The sequence below is a fragment of the Pristis pectinata genome, chromosome 4 (assembly GCF_009764475.1).
Source record: "Pristis pectinata isolate sPriPec2 chromosome 4, sPriPec2.1.pri, whole genome shotgun sequence".
Lineage (NCBI taxonomy): Eukaryota > Metazoa > Chordata > Chondrichthyes > Rhinopristiformes > Pristidae > Pristis > Pristis pectinata.
This window is the reverse complement of record NC_067408.1, coordinates 28897595-28912958: the sequence shown is the minus strand read 5'-3', so window position 1 is coordinate 28912958 and position 15364 is coordinate 28897595. Positions and strand designations below refer to the sequence as shown.

Below are 15364 nucleotides of genomic sequence, written 5' to 3'. Positions count from 1 at the left end.
TCTAAGATATCAGTTTTATATTGATTTTCAAGAAAGCCAGTGTTTTTGGTAAGTGATGTTCATTAGTAGCACTTGATCCTATAAATTCTCATAATGCAGGTGATCCTCATATTATGGAGGGGGGTTGCATTCCTAGAAAACCATCTGCATTGCGATTTTCCTTAACGCAAAACCTTACTTCCCATTGAATCCCATGTCATAAGTGGAGACGCGTTGCTCGGGGATGTTTTTCTCTCAACTGTAATGATGAGTACTGCAGCTACTAGTTCACGGTGGGGGGGGGAACACTTAAGAGGTCTGCTTTAGAAACTGACAAGGCATTTTCTTAAGTGGCAGCAGTTACTTTTGGAGACAAGCGACTGCAGATGCTTATCACCTTCCAACCTTCCGTTTGAATAGATGCATATACTGTACTTCTAAATGCCTATCGAATCTACGTAAAAGTTTAATATAACTCATAACAAATAACAATGGTCATTTAAGTTTATAATTTGCTGACCCTGTTTCAGATATGGGGAACTCTTGGGAGGGAATAAAACTGCTAAATAGCAAAATGAACCTTGCACGCTTAAAATATAACATATGATCTGTGCAAAGACAAAATTTGTTTCTTTCATATTTTGTGTTTGTTTATTTATTTAATTCCTCCCCCCATCCCTACATAAATTGCACAAGAGTGAATTTTATTTTGTGTCTCAGAATTTGAGTAGTGATTTGTGAACTGCATGAGGGTGAATTTCTGTAACCTGAATGGCTGTAAGCGCCTGTACTATGTTCAGAAACCTCTGCATATATGGCTATCATATCTCCACTGATTTTCATGCTTGACCATCTGATATGATCTTACACTATGGGATTAAAAACAGTTTTGTGTAGCCAGTGACACTTACTTTGCAGTTAATTACTAGAACAGTGGAACAGCAGTTACTGCTGCTGCCTCACAGCTCAAGGAACCTGGGTTTGATCCTGACCTTGGCTGCCATCTGTGTGGAGTTTGCAAATTGGTTATGTTTCTTTTCATGACTGTTGCTTTTCTCTGGGTGCTCTGGTTTCTTCCTGTATCCCAAAGACATGTTGCTAGGTTAATTGACTACTGTAAATTACACCTTGGTATAGTTTTACTTTGTATAGGTAAGAGGCAAAAAAAATGGGGAATTGATGGACATGTCAGAGAGAATAAGTTGCAGGGCTACGGAGAAGTAAGGAGGGGAGAATGGGATTGCTTTCTGATGATGAGACTTTATTTAACAGGTCGATTTCTCTCAGGAAATTGTTTACCTTTCTCTTATCCTATTAATTTAGTTAACCTAAAATGAAAGTGTGTTTTTGACCTATCTGTGGGTTGTAGCAGTGTTTGAGAAGTGTTGACTGAGTACAAGTTGAAAGAAAAGAATTGAGATTGTGTTTTATTTGGTGACAGGCAGCCAGTAGAATGGAGACTTTAATTGCGTGGTTTGGAGGCAAAAGATTTTGAAACCCTATTTAGCTGTGCATTGAAATCTCATCGAAATGATAACATTTTATCCCAGCAATTTGATATTGTGATTAATTGTCAAAAATTTAACTTTCAAACAGCTCCCTTACTGACATTTTATGATCCAATTTTCTGTGACATTCTTTCATCATCACAGCCCATTAAAACAAATTCATCCACTGTTCTAGGTCCTACAAAATGTTCTCTGACTTACAGTTGGCTGATGACTTTGGCCTTGTGAGAGTACTGTCTTCTATTTAGCTGCTTGAAGTTGCTTGACAGCAGCCCAGATTAATTTATTTAATGAATTTTCAAATAGAAAATTCTTTAAAGTTAGTATTCAGACTATTTTAGATTAAAGTGGTCATTTCAAGAATCCTTTCCAAATTCAATTCCTGTTTTCCTTTTAAAAGAAAATTTGATGATAACGATCTTTACCCCACAGATGATTTGCATGAATTGAGGTGGATATTCTTTAAAAAAATGGTTAGGAAGTGTATTGTACCATTTAAGGTGATGCTATCTGTGCTGCTTAGTGTTTCTACAGAAACCAAATTAATCTTTGCTTGGCTTAAAAAAAACATAAGACCACCGGAAGGTCACAGGCAGTGTTTAAGCTGCTGTTACCACTTGTAAAGTTTTATTATTAACTAAGGGAAAGTGACCTGTGTGATTTGTTTTGGTTTCCAGAGCATAATATCATTCAGGTTGCATAGTTAAATGTAGCTGTGGGGACTGTTTCACATACATTGTGCCAAGTTCAAGGGCAAGGAAATATTCCCAGTGCAAATGCCTCATTAGCACAAGTTTTGAAAGCAAGCAGCATGTATAATATGATCCACTAATAAAATAACGTACCAGAATATTAACTGTCTGAGTTAAAGTCTTAAAAGATAATTAAAAGAAATAGAGAGGAATATCTTCATTGCATTTCTAATTCTCGCAATAAAAGTGATTCTGAGTGTTGGATGGGATCTTCAAGAATGCTTCCAGAGATTTTTAATTATATTGTTTCAACATTTGATAGAGCAATTGTATAAATCTAAATAACATAGCAATCAGTAGATTTTCAGTCTTCATAAAAGTTTATAAAACTATTTTGAAAATGATTGTTTTATCACCTGTGTAGTGGACTGTAGCAAATTTAACATGTAGAAATAGTCTTTATCTGACAGTTCTCCAATATAATCATTTTTTAAGTTTTCATTTTTCTCTCCATCCAGTTTAGCGCGTGCAGATATTAATTTATGCTTAGTTTGATGACTTTTTTTAAACCAAAGTTCTGTTTGATTTGGTAATGGGAAGCACAGGGAAATTATCAGTCTAAGACAATGCTAAGCATTGATGTTCTCCTTGGGGATCTACTTTAGTACATTCGTTTTATGAAACCCCAAAGTTAAGGAATGACTTTTAGAGGGGCCTGGAGCAAATTATACAGATGGGTTTAAGATGTACTTTAATGTGGATAAGTACAAGCTAATAGATCTACCCACCATCAACTGTACATAAATGTATGAAAGATAGAAGCTGTAAAGGGTTTGCACATGATCATTGATTCTAGTTTAAAAGCACCAGGGTGAGACAATTATTTATCTGACATCAGAAGGTATATGCATGGATTGGACAGAGAAAACAAACTAGAATGATTCTAGAAAAAGAGGCTCACAAAACTAAACATAACTTCTTATAAATGCTATTGATGCCTCATGTCTTATAGACGTTGATCTAAAGGTTGACCAGGTTGAGACCCTAAAAGTTAGTAGTTTACACATTGCCAGTCCATGGTTTGTGGAGTTACAAACGGCTCTTGTTTGATATGCTTGAGTATCAGTCAGAAGTAGGCGTACTTCTGGGGAACAAGATTGGAATTGAGGTATACGTTTCTGCAGGCCGAACGGCCTGTTTCCTTGCTGCATGATTCTATGACCCTTCATTTCAACTAATGCAAATGTTTCTGCCCTCTGGCGAAGTGGTAAGGAGAGAGGATGAATGTACTATTTCCCTGGATCCCATTTGTTGAGCCAACAAGACTTCACTGGTGAGCATAACCCTGGGCATTTTAGGCCAAGGATAATTTCTTTTTAAGTGTTTGGCCTGTATGGTGAGGCTTGGACCAAGGCTGTAGACATCTGGTTTGAGTCAGATTAGAGATTTTAACATGACTATGGTTTTGATTACCAAAATGTATGCATGTTTCATTTCCTTCAGATTTACTTGTGCCCTTTTTCCCTTCTGGCAGGTATTTGAAGCAGTGATCTCTTGGATAAAGTATGACAAAGAAGCTCGCCTGGAGCACATGGCAAAATTAATGGAAAATGTACGACTTCCTCTGCTTCCACGGGACTATCTTGTACAGGTTAGCAATAGTGCTTCTTTCTGGGGTAAAAGTGTGTGTTCAGACTGAGTCTATCAAGACTATTTACAGTGTAGTCACTAAAGTGTTTCATTTCCAGCTTTAAATAAGAATAATCATGCAGAATGGTTGTCATCATTTAAAGGGTATGGAAATATAATCAAAAAACTATTAATTTTGGAAAAGAACAGAGCTTTATTTGGGTATAATACATATAAGATAAAAACTCTAATCTTTCAAAAAAAAATCCTTTCAAAATAACTCAAAAAAACAATTTATGTAATATAGTATCAACTTGTATGCCAATACTTAAAGTAATTATCATGAATTCAAGAATATTGAAGAGATGATATTTTTGTTTTGAATAAGTAATATTTATAGCAGAAGGTGCTAATGGAGTTTACTCTCCATAAGGATAGAGCTTAATTTTCTTGAGTAAGAATTCTTTCCAACTGGAAGAATATGAATGATCTTGTGTGTAGTAATTTTAGCATTGTTAAAATATTGTCTAAAGCTAATCTTTTAATTGATAGTCGCTTTGAGAGTGGAAGTTCATGAAATATCCTTTTATATCCAATAGCATATTAAAAAGTCAAAAATTTGCGCAAATCCTGCAGATAGGATGGGATGCAAGGTATGGCAAAGATGACAAGATAGATGCAAGATCAGCGAAAATGCACTACTAAAACAAAGTTGCATGACTTGTCAATATCAAGATTTTGTTTTGGAATATCTTGACTATCTTGTTGGGGGGGGTGGAGAAGAAGGTGGGTGATCAGGAAGAATGTGGGCCTCCCATTATAAATGAAAATAAGCAAATGGGAGGACATGCTGAATAGTTTATTTGCATTAATATTTGCAGAATAGGAAGATAGTGTGAAAACAAATATAGAATCAGAGATGGGGCTTTGCCATAATTATGAAAGGCAAAAAATGGTACTAAACACTGACAAATCTCTGTAACTTGGCATTTTAAGGAGGTGAGAAAGTTGCATGTGCCCAAACTATAATGTTTTTCAAAGTTCTCTCTGGGAATCTTTTAAATTGGATAACTGTACATGTTGCTCTGCTTTTCACATAGTTGAAAGCAGTAAACTAGTGAATTATAGATCAGATAGTCCCAATTCTGTTGGGAAATAAATAGAATATATAAGAACAGTGTGTCTGAACATCTTCAAAAAGTTCAGTTAATCAGAGAGACTGTAAGTTTTTAAAAAGGGAATGCCAGACCTGAGTAACATTCTGGATTTCTAAATTTCTAAAGATACTGTTCTTTGGATTTCCAAGCCCTTTGACTAAAAGTGAGGCTCAAGGAATTGACCACAATTTTTTTTGAACTGGCTAGGAAATTGAATGACCAATTGAACTGAGATAAGGATGCTGGCAGAAACACAGATTGGCAGGATATAACAGTACTGTCCCATGAGATTCTGTCTTGGAGCCACAACTACATACTATAATGATGAGAGAGAACATTTGATCATGGAAGGATCAGTGGCATTGTAACCAATGTAAAAGGACATATTAAATTATAGAGCACTGTTACTAGATTGTGAATGCGCAAAACTGGCTAATGGGAGCCACTGTCGGTAAATATGAGTCTGCTTTGGGTCTGTAAAGGATAGAACAGGGTACTTTAGGTGGTTAAAAAGCTGGAAACAGTGAAGTTGCATAAGAGATGTGGGGGAGGGGGGGATCCATCTACGTAGATCATGCACGTTATCATTGAGCGGTACTGAAGATAATTAAAAAAGGTTAGTAGAGCACTAGGAAAGATGTATTATTCTTGGAAGGAGTGCATGGTTGATTTATTAGAATGAAAGCTGGATTCTAGATTTTGAGTTGAGATTGCAGAAATTGTGGTTGTAGTTCTGCCACATAGATGGTTAAAGGGTGATTTGATTAATTTTCAAGGTACTAAGTAAAATCAATAAGGTATGTGAAAAGAATTTGATTGGGAAATTTTGGAGGGGTGGGGGGGAACAGTCAAAAAGTTAGTTAGAATTCAGGAGTGAATTTAGCAGATGCCTACGCAGGTAGAGATTTGTAACACTCTACAGATGGTAATTTATCTTGGGTTACTTGTTAATTTTAAATTTGAGATTGAAAAATTTTTGATGACTAAAAAGTATGAGTTGAGCAGAAAAGGTAGATATTTGGAGTTTGGTCATAGATCACTGTGAACTTAATGGCGGAACAGGCTAGAGGGGCTAACTAGTTTACTGCTGTATTGTATTGTAAATACTGCAGTCAGTTGTGAGAATCAGTTTCATCCATCTTTGTTTTGGAACCAAGTTGAAAGTATCTCAAACTTTTCTTTGCATGTTTTAGCATATTTAATGTGATTTCCACCCCCCCCCCCCCCCCAAACACATTTGGAAGATAATGTGATGTTTGCACAAAAATGTGTTTTGCTTTTGCATTGAGTTTTAGAGAGCCGTTTAGAAATGGAGAAGTTGTGCTATAGGTATTTTTATTTCTATATCTGGATGGTTATAATTTATTTTAAAAGAGGCATGGTATCCTTACAAAGCAGCATTTGCAGTATTTAAATGTTAAATCATATTTATTGATGTATATTGTTGATGTGACTCACATGTCTGTATCCCTGCTGTGTGCAGACAGTAGAAGAAGAGGCTTTGATAAAGAATAATAATACTTGCAAAGATTTCCTAATAGAAGCCATGAAATACCATTTGCTTCCTCTTGATCAACGAGCAGCAATAAAGACTGTACGCACAAGACCAAGGACCCCAATCTGCCTACCCAAGGTAGGAAAGCCTAGGGCATTTTTAAGTTAGAAATAAAAACAAATGTCTCCATTTTTTTTTATTTTCTGACCAGTAGTTTTGCTAATGTGCCCTCTACAGGTATGAGTGCAGACTGATCAGGCTGCTAACATATTCTAAAACTAACACCCGATGCTGAACTAAGAATGGTCAGAAGTAGCTACGGAATATTTTCTGCTGGCACATCTTTGACACGGAGCCACAGCCATTGGGAGCACTAACCGTGAAATTTTGGGTTGCATATTTATAGTTTCTTGATGTGCACACCCATCAGGCAAGACTCCACGCAGGAATGTGTGAATGCAAAAGTTACCTTTCCAGTTCAAGCAGAAAGAGATAAACAGTGCTTTACTGTACACGAGGGTGGTGGGAAAAACTGCTGTCAGCTAAAGATGCTGGAGACACTGCCGGTTATTACAGTACTGATGTACTGTTTACATTTGTTTTGTGAGTGATGCTAACAAGTCTTCTGATTATACCTTGGTGCAATAAGAGGGTGATGGTAGGCCTTCTTGAACTGCTATCCTCAAGTGTTTATGGAACTCCTACAATGGTGTTGTGGGAACCTTACAATGGAAAAGTAGTGTTTGCCCAGGTCATTTGGGGTGAAGGGGTGATGTTGGGGAATGGTGGGGGAGGATGAGCCAGCAAGTGTTGATTGTCTGTGTTGCTGTTTTTTCACATTTTGTGGAGGTAGGGGTTATGGTGCTCAGGATTCCTGCTGAGATAAACCTGAAGCTGTCATACCTGTTCTCAGTTGGCAGACTGAATGCTAAGAAGGCATGATGGAAATGTTTCTCTGTAGGTACTTCTGCATCATATGGCAGTGACAGTGGTGTGTACAGTAAAGCACTGACAGTGATGTTGGCGGTCTTGCATACATGTTAACCTACAAAACATGGAAAGCTTGACCCAGTCCCCAAAAAAGGCCTACAGTACAGGGAATAAAAACTAAAAACTGCTTTTCAAGGACACAACTTCGATTTGACTGAATTAGATAAATTCCTGATACTGAATTTCAAGATTTTTGGTAGTATTTTGGAATATCGCCACAATTCACCAAGGAAAGGAAGTATGTTATGGTACCTAGACATACTCGGCACTTTTTCTAGCCTGCATTCATACAGGACACTCATGAACTGAACTCAGATGAGATAACTTATAATTCATTCTGTATATGCACAGGAAAGATGTATAATACATTTAGAATGAAGCCCTGCATGAACAGATGGCTGAAACACCCACCATCTGCATAATACAAAGATGGTTAGCAACTCCAGTGTTGTGTTTTATTCTGCATATGACTGTTAAAGTGATGCCCCAGTAATAGTTGACACTTGCAGATGAAAAGGTACGAAATTAGACGAAAAATGAAAGGAGTACGAAATAAATGGAATGGCCCAGATCTTGCATTTGGGAGAATGTAACCATTGCACCATGAAACTGACAGCAAATTTTAGAGTACATCCAGGCACAGTTATGAATGGGTCTCCCCTAAGTTTCTGTCAGTAATTCTAAAATGCTACATTTTTGTTGTGTCATCTTGTAGCCTTTTCTGGCTTGATTTCAGAAATCATAATCTGACCAGAAGTTATGAAGCTAGAATTCTATCACTTTGTGCACTATGGGTGTGCAGAATGCAATTTAATTTCAATATTATAGGAGGATTGCATTTACCAATCATTTCAGACAATGAAATTGAGCGCAGGGTTATATCTGCACGCTCATGCCTCAACTGCTCTGCCTAAACAGATCATCGTTACTGCCACCCTGAACCTCCCCAGCCTCCGGATCCCTCTGGATGGCACTCTCTGATCTATGCCTTATTTACCAATTTTCTTCTCAGTATGGCAATAGGGATATTATTGATGCTCAAGGAAAAGGGACTTTTATCATATTTGGCATATACCATTAAGCCAAGTGAGCACACAGATTTGTAATGTTTGTGTGCTTCCTGTAAGTTCAGGGAGTGCTAGACTGCACTTCTGACACTTCAGGCTCTGTGGGAACACCAATCACCACATGAATTGCTATTCACTTCCTTAACACACAAATATCATGCTACCATGGGAAAAGATTTCTCCTGGTCAGTGCCATATATGTGAGAAGATCACAAGACTCATTACTTCTTACCAGTTTGCCATCTCTACCATGATATCTACTGTGATGCTACACTAAGACCTGGCTCTTGGGGAACAAAGAGCCACCCTCCTTATGTCTTCCTGTTCGTGCAGTGACTGCAGAAGCAGAGTGTTGTCATAATGAAAGCGACAGGACAAGGGAGAGCCCAGTGAAGAGTGTTATCTATATCCTTGAGGTGTTTTGATATCTGCATTGCTCCAGGGGTGATATATATCCAGAGAGTTATATATTGTCAATGATGGCTGCATGATACATAACATTCTGATTTAAAAGAGCTCTGCCTTTACTGAAGCTCTTCATGAGGAGGAAAGGGAGAAGACAGAGATGTAGGTGGTGGTGGAGTAGCCACAGGCACACAAGCGCAGAGGAAGAACATTCAGTCAGATAGTAATGATGTGAAGCATTGTTTGGGCACCCAATATTGCCTGTAGGTTTTCTGGTGATCCCATTCCACAAGCTCCACACTAGCCAGAAGGTGATAATTGGGGAAGTGAATGATAGTGAATATGGCATCAGCCTTTGGCATTCATCAGCAGGATTTATTGACTGAAGGCTACTATGTGTGTAATATTCACAGTGGTCAGGGTCAGGTACCATGTCGAGGCTGCACCAGTTTGAATAGCTGTTGCAGACAGCATTACTTTTTCAATGCTAAAGAAATTCCAGTGAGATATTTTCAAACCCTTTTCGCTGTGTAAATCTATCATGCATTACATTTTGAGGATGTGTTTTTAATGATGTGCTAAACTGTAATTACATTTCAACGATCTCACCAGCCCTTGTATGCTAATTTTCTGCGTGTAGTTTGTAATTCTTTTAGGTAAATAGTTGCAAATGGGACAGGCTTGTGAGGTGTGGTGGGGTGGCCTACTCTTGCTTTCTATTATACTTTCATGTTATTAAAATACAATGGATTTTAATGTTATTGATTAAAATGTTATTCTGAATATTTGAACTGCTATATTGGTCTCACGTATGGTCCTTTTTTGTACTTTTTTTTTAAAAAAGAAGGGTTAAAATTGTGGATGTTCTACAGTCAAACTGGGTGAATTGATTCAGTATTTTTAGATGTTGCAGTGATTTTTATTCCTGATTATTTTTCAAAAAATAGAAACAGCTGAATTCTGTGTTATCCAGTGCAATTTTTATAGAGTCATAGAGCAGTACAGCACAGAAACAGGCTCTTTGGCCTAACTCATCCATGCCGACCAAGATGCCCATCTAAACTAGTCCCATTTGCCTGCATTTGGCCCATATCCCTCTAAACCTTCCCTATCCATGTACCGAATATCTTTTAAATGTTATTGTACCCGCCTTAACCACTTTCTCTGGCAGCTTATTCCATATACGCACCACCCTGTGCTTGAAGAAGTTGCCCCTTGGGTCCCTTTTTAAATCTTTATCCTCTTACCTTAAACCTATGCCCTCCAGTTTTTGATTTCCTTTACCTGGGAGAAATACTGTGTGCATACAGCCTACCTATGCCCCTCATGATTTTATACACCTCTATAAGATTACCCCTCAGTCTCCTACGCTCCAAGGAATAAAGTCCTAGCCTGTCCAACCTCCCCCTATAAACTCAGGCCCTCGAGTGCTGGCAACCTTCTCATAAATCTTTGCATTCTTTCCAGCTTTAATGAAGCCTTTCCTATAACAGGGTAATCAAAACCATACACAATATTCAAGGTGTGGCCTCACCAATGTCTTATACAACTGCAATGTAACGTCCCAACTCCTATACTCAATGTGTGATTGTTGAATACCAGCCAGTCTAGCTTCTTCACCACCCTGTCTAGCTGTGACACCACTTTTGGGAAACCATGTACTTGCACTCCTAGGTTCCTATGTTCTACAACACTCCCCAAGGAGCCTACTGTTCCTTGTGAAAGTCCTACCTTGGCTTGACTTCCTAAAATGCAACACCTCGCACTTACCTGGATTGAACGCCATTTGCCATTTCTCAGCCTACTTGCCTGGCTGATAAAGATCTGTAATTTTTGATAACCAAAAATATTGTGGATATTAAGCTGGGCCTGATTAGTTTGTGATTTGAGCCAGGAAGGATTTTAAAATTATTCTCTGTAAGCATGACACTTTGTTGGGGAAGCATGCGAGGGTTTTCGTTCTGAATTCCAGTTTTAACTCTGGGTGGGTACATATCTGAGTGAATGGTGCCAGAAAAGTTAACCTTTGTTGCACCCTCCCCACAGCTCGCATTAGAATCTCATAGGTTTCCCACCTAATTTTTTGTACAACAAGAAACTTGTGCATTTTGTCTGGCAGGTCAGCCATAGACATAATTAAAGTGGGAATGCATCTCTTAAAGTAAGATCACTTCCTCCTGTGACTTTTTTTTGCCAGTGGTGTGTTGAAAGAAGATTGGGTTTGGCATATGCCAAATCCAGGCTCCTGGTGAACTTACTCAAAGTGATCAGGATGAGGAAGGAACTCTCTTAAGCTATTTAAGGAAGGATATTCAAAAATAAATTGAGTTCATCATGCATAAAGAGAAATGTCAATACTTTTGGATCCAGAAGCACTGCCCCCAAGACCTGGTTATGTTGCAAGAAGCACTTTAATGACTTCATAGAAGTTTCAAGGTTGAATAAGGCTTTTTATCTTGTATCATTTTCTGTAACAATTCTTCTTATCTCTTCCCTAGAATTTTTAATCATTCCCTTTTCTCCATCCCATCCATTATTATCCAGTCCAAGGGCTGTCAGACCTCTCATTATTTTTGCAGATACCATACAACAGCATTTAACATCATTCTCATCTCATTCATGCAACTCTTAACACAACTTACATTGCAAAATTCCCCATTCCTTCTATCAGTTTATGCAAAGGTCCCATTAGTTCTATGTAAGTACACTCTATGTAGGACTTACTCATTAATTCTTGGCACCTCTGTCAGCAGAACAAAATACCACAGCAAAAGAGGAGTAAGAATAGGGCAAAAGCTAGAAAACAATAGATCCTCCAGCGATACGGTACTCTGAGCTATGGAATTCTCTGAACTGGATGTTTATTACTTACACCCTTCACAAACCTCAAGAAAACTTGTATTCATTCAGCTCCTTGACCTCCAAGCCTTCCCAGCTTCTAAGAAAGCACTGTCATGTGGTCTGTCATTTCCAAGCATCAGCACTGAGATGGGAAAGACAAAGTTTTACTGAGTGGGTTTGTCACCTGATTCACTACATTAAAATTACTTTGGGATGGGAATGATGTTGTGGAACCCTGACTTAAGTTGACACACAAGGGAGCTGCCTGCTTTTGGCAAGTGTTTTTAGAACCTGCATCAGGTCAAACGGTAAGTCAGTTTTCATCTAGAACTTTTATGAAATATCTATTGAGTGAAGCACAATGTCACAAAACTTTGAAATCTTTTTCAGGTGAACTCTCTTTAAATTCTGATATACTTAAGTGGGATATGGTGCAGACACCAAGGAAATGAAATGGCACCCTTGTGATTCCAAGAACATATGAGCAAAACGTTCGCTCACTAGGGACTAATGTTGCAGAGCACTAAATCTCATCTAATAAAAACAAAAAATGCTGGTAACACTCAGCAGATCAGGCAGACCCTGTGGAAAGAGAAACAGACTCAAGTCAAAGACCCTTCATCAGAACTGGGAAAGAGAAAATAAGTTAGTTGTAAGATGCAGGGAGGGTGATGGATGGATGGGACAAAGACAATATTACTAAGGTGAGGCCAGGATTGACTTGGGAATAAGTACAAACAAAATAATGTGGTCAGTTGGGGAGAGAGAATCTGCAAAATGAGGACTTTGAGAGTGAGAACACGAACATAAAAGTTGAGAAATGCAGAGCTGCAGAATGTGCCTGACAGGTCAGGCTGTGTTGGAGAGAGAAAAACTGAACCAGTGTCACACTTGGGCTGGACACTTCTGGTATAGACAGAGAAAGTGAATTGCCTGAAGTTGTAGAATTTGATATTGAGTCCAGAAACTGAAACATGTCCAGATGGAAGATGAGGTGTGGATCCTCAAGCTTGTGCTAGGTGCAGGAGGCCACAGAAAGGTCAGAGTGGGATGGAGAAATAAAGTGACAGGCAACTGGAAGCTCAGGATATCCCTGTGGACACTAAATTGGTTATTTAGAGTCGCTGAACTTTCCCTAGGTCTTCCTTAAAATTGAATCAGAATGCCAAGTAATGCACTAGGAGTATCAAAAATGAAATCCATGCCCCAGAACCCCACTTCCCTTCCGAGAAGGAAATTTTAGTCTTTTTTAAAAAAAACACTTTTATGCAGATTGTTTTTCACTCTAATTAAATCAGTGGAATCTTGGGTATATCTGCAATTTAAGTAATAATTATGTGTCCCACTGTAACTACCTTCTGCATTCCCTTCATGAGGCAATTGAATTGTAGAATCCGAGAATTCTTATGACACGGGGGAGGCCATTGAACCCACGCCAGATTTCAGGAGATTAATATATTCAGTCTGTTCTCCTTCTCTTTCCACAAATTATTTTGCATGGCTCTCAATTTCCTTAGAAAACCCTGACTGACTCTTCCATAACCCTTGTAGGCAGTGAGTTCCAGATTGCTCCCACTTCCATCCTCCCTGTATTTTTGGCCCTTTGCTTTAAATCTCTGTCCCCTGTTCATTGAACAATAAGCTAGTGGTAATATCTTCTCCCTATTTATCTTATTTAAACCTGTCATGGATGTTGGAACTGAGTTAAAAGAACCATTGAAATCTATTGGGGGGGAAACAGTGAAAGGAATTTAACTTGGTCATTTTTTGTAAAGCAGAAATATTGGCTACTGATCTTTTAATAATGATTATTTTGCATACAAATAGTTTGTGTGTTTGTGGAACAGTTAATCAGCATTTCTGAGTTTGGAAGATTGGCATTTATGATGGAATATTGATGGAGAAATGCTTCTCGGATCTCTGCTGGTTTAAGAAAGACTAGGTGGCCATGGGTTACATGTGTGACAACTTAACCCATGAAATGTTAGTATTGCAGTAAATACTGTATCAGATTTTGTCATAAATCGCAGAGTTATTCTGTCCTCAAAAAAAAATCAGTGCTTTATAGAATTCTGTATTGTATCACAGATCTTCTGTTCTTGGTTGCAGGTTATGATCGTAGTTGGTGGTCAGGCACCTAAAGCTATACGAAGTGTGGAGTGCTACGATTTCAAAGAAGATCGTTGGAATCAAGTAGCAGAGCTGCCTTCCAGAAGATGCAGAGCAGGTAAGTACGTATACTATCAATATACCTAGAATTCTGTTCAGTCAAATATTATGACCACATCAGTAATTTTATTAAATGTCATGAGGTACATTTACCTGTTTGGTTAAATAGCTGTTCCTATGCTGTAAGAATTTCATTATATTTCATAAACTAAGCCTGGTTTAGCTGGGCAATCATTTATCTCTATACTTGCAAGGTTCTTGTACTGCATGTAGTGACTGTATTTTAAAGGGATTTGTTGCAAGTGATACAGTGTAAATAACTCTGAAATGAAATGAAGTTGAATGTGAGAGCAAGTATTTTTCTTTCTCTTCATTTGTGCACTTGTATAATGCTTTAATTTGCTGTAATTCTAAATCTGTGTAAAGAGAGTATGTTTACTAATAAAGTTCATTGAACAAAATAGCTTGCATTATGTACCAATATAGCATGAGTCTGGGAAAACACTGGATGCATTATTCTCAATTAAAAAAAAAGTTTGGAATCAGAACAAACAGGAAAAATTGGAGATCCTAAGATAAATTACAATATCTTGAAAATGCTTAGACTGCGGTATTTTATACTCGGCACTTAGTTTACTCCATGTTTTATTTTTTGCCTCCCCAGGTGTTGTATACATGAGTGGTCGTGTTTATGCTGTAGGAGGATTCAATGGGTCTTTGAGAGTTCGGACTGTGGATGTCTATGATGCAGTTAAAGATCAGTGGACATCCATTGCCAGTATGCAGGAGAGACGCAGTACTCTTGGAGCAGCAGTGTTGAATGATTTACTCTATGCTGTGGGTGGATTTGATGGGAGTACAGGTAAAGCTGGTTATTCTTGAAATATCATCACAGATTTTGTTATTCCTCCATTTAGTCCATTCTCATATTACAATTCTGTTAAAATTACATATCTTTATAATAACAGACATAAAGAATGAGTTTCCGAAGTTCATCTCATAGTATTTAATTAATTAAGAAATCTGCATAATTCCTGCTTAACAATAGTTACCTTCTGCCATCTGCTCTTGCCTCTTAATCAGAAGCTTGAGAGTTCAGGTCCCTCTCTGGAATTACAAGTATGAAAATCTAAGCTGACCATAAGGTGCAATACTGAAGGAGTGCAACAGTCTTTTGCCTGAAATGTGAAATTGAGGGCCTATCTGCACTTCTAAGAAAACGAAGCATTTTGAAAAACCATTGTGATGTGGGGGGTGGGGGGGGCTGTGGAGTGCTGTTTATTCCTAGTACACTGGCCAATATTTATTCCAGACATCAATGTGATGAATTATTTGGTCATTATCATATTGCTGTTTGCAGGAATTTACTGTGCTTCCTACATCCTGTGTTTCTTATAATCATGGCTGCACTTCAGAAATTTCTTTTTGACTA

At 38.0% G+C, this 15364-nt stretch overlaps 1 protein-coding gene across 3 annotated transcripts in view; it reads left to right on the top strand.

Annotated features, from left to right (window-relative positions):
- The window catches only part of LOC127569801 (kelch-like protein 3), a 95805-nt gene that overhangs the window by 60545 nt on the left and 19896 nt on the right, over positions 1-15364 (top strand). For 2 of the 3 annotated variants that reach the window (XM_052014706.1, XM_052014707.1), the window contains exons 7-10: positions 3714-3830; positions 6449-6598; positions 13873-13990; positions 14597-14794. In XM_052014706.1, the coding sequence (XP_051870666.1) occupies positions 3714-3830; positions 6449-6598; positions 13873-13990; positions 14597-14794 (583 nt within the window). The remainder of the gene's footprint in view (positions 1-3713; positions 3831-6448; positions 6599-13872; positions 13991-14596; positions 14795-15364) is intronic. The other variant, XM_052014708.1, reaches the window with a different exon arrangement.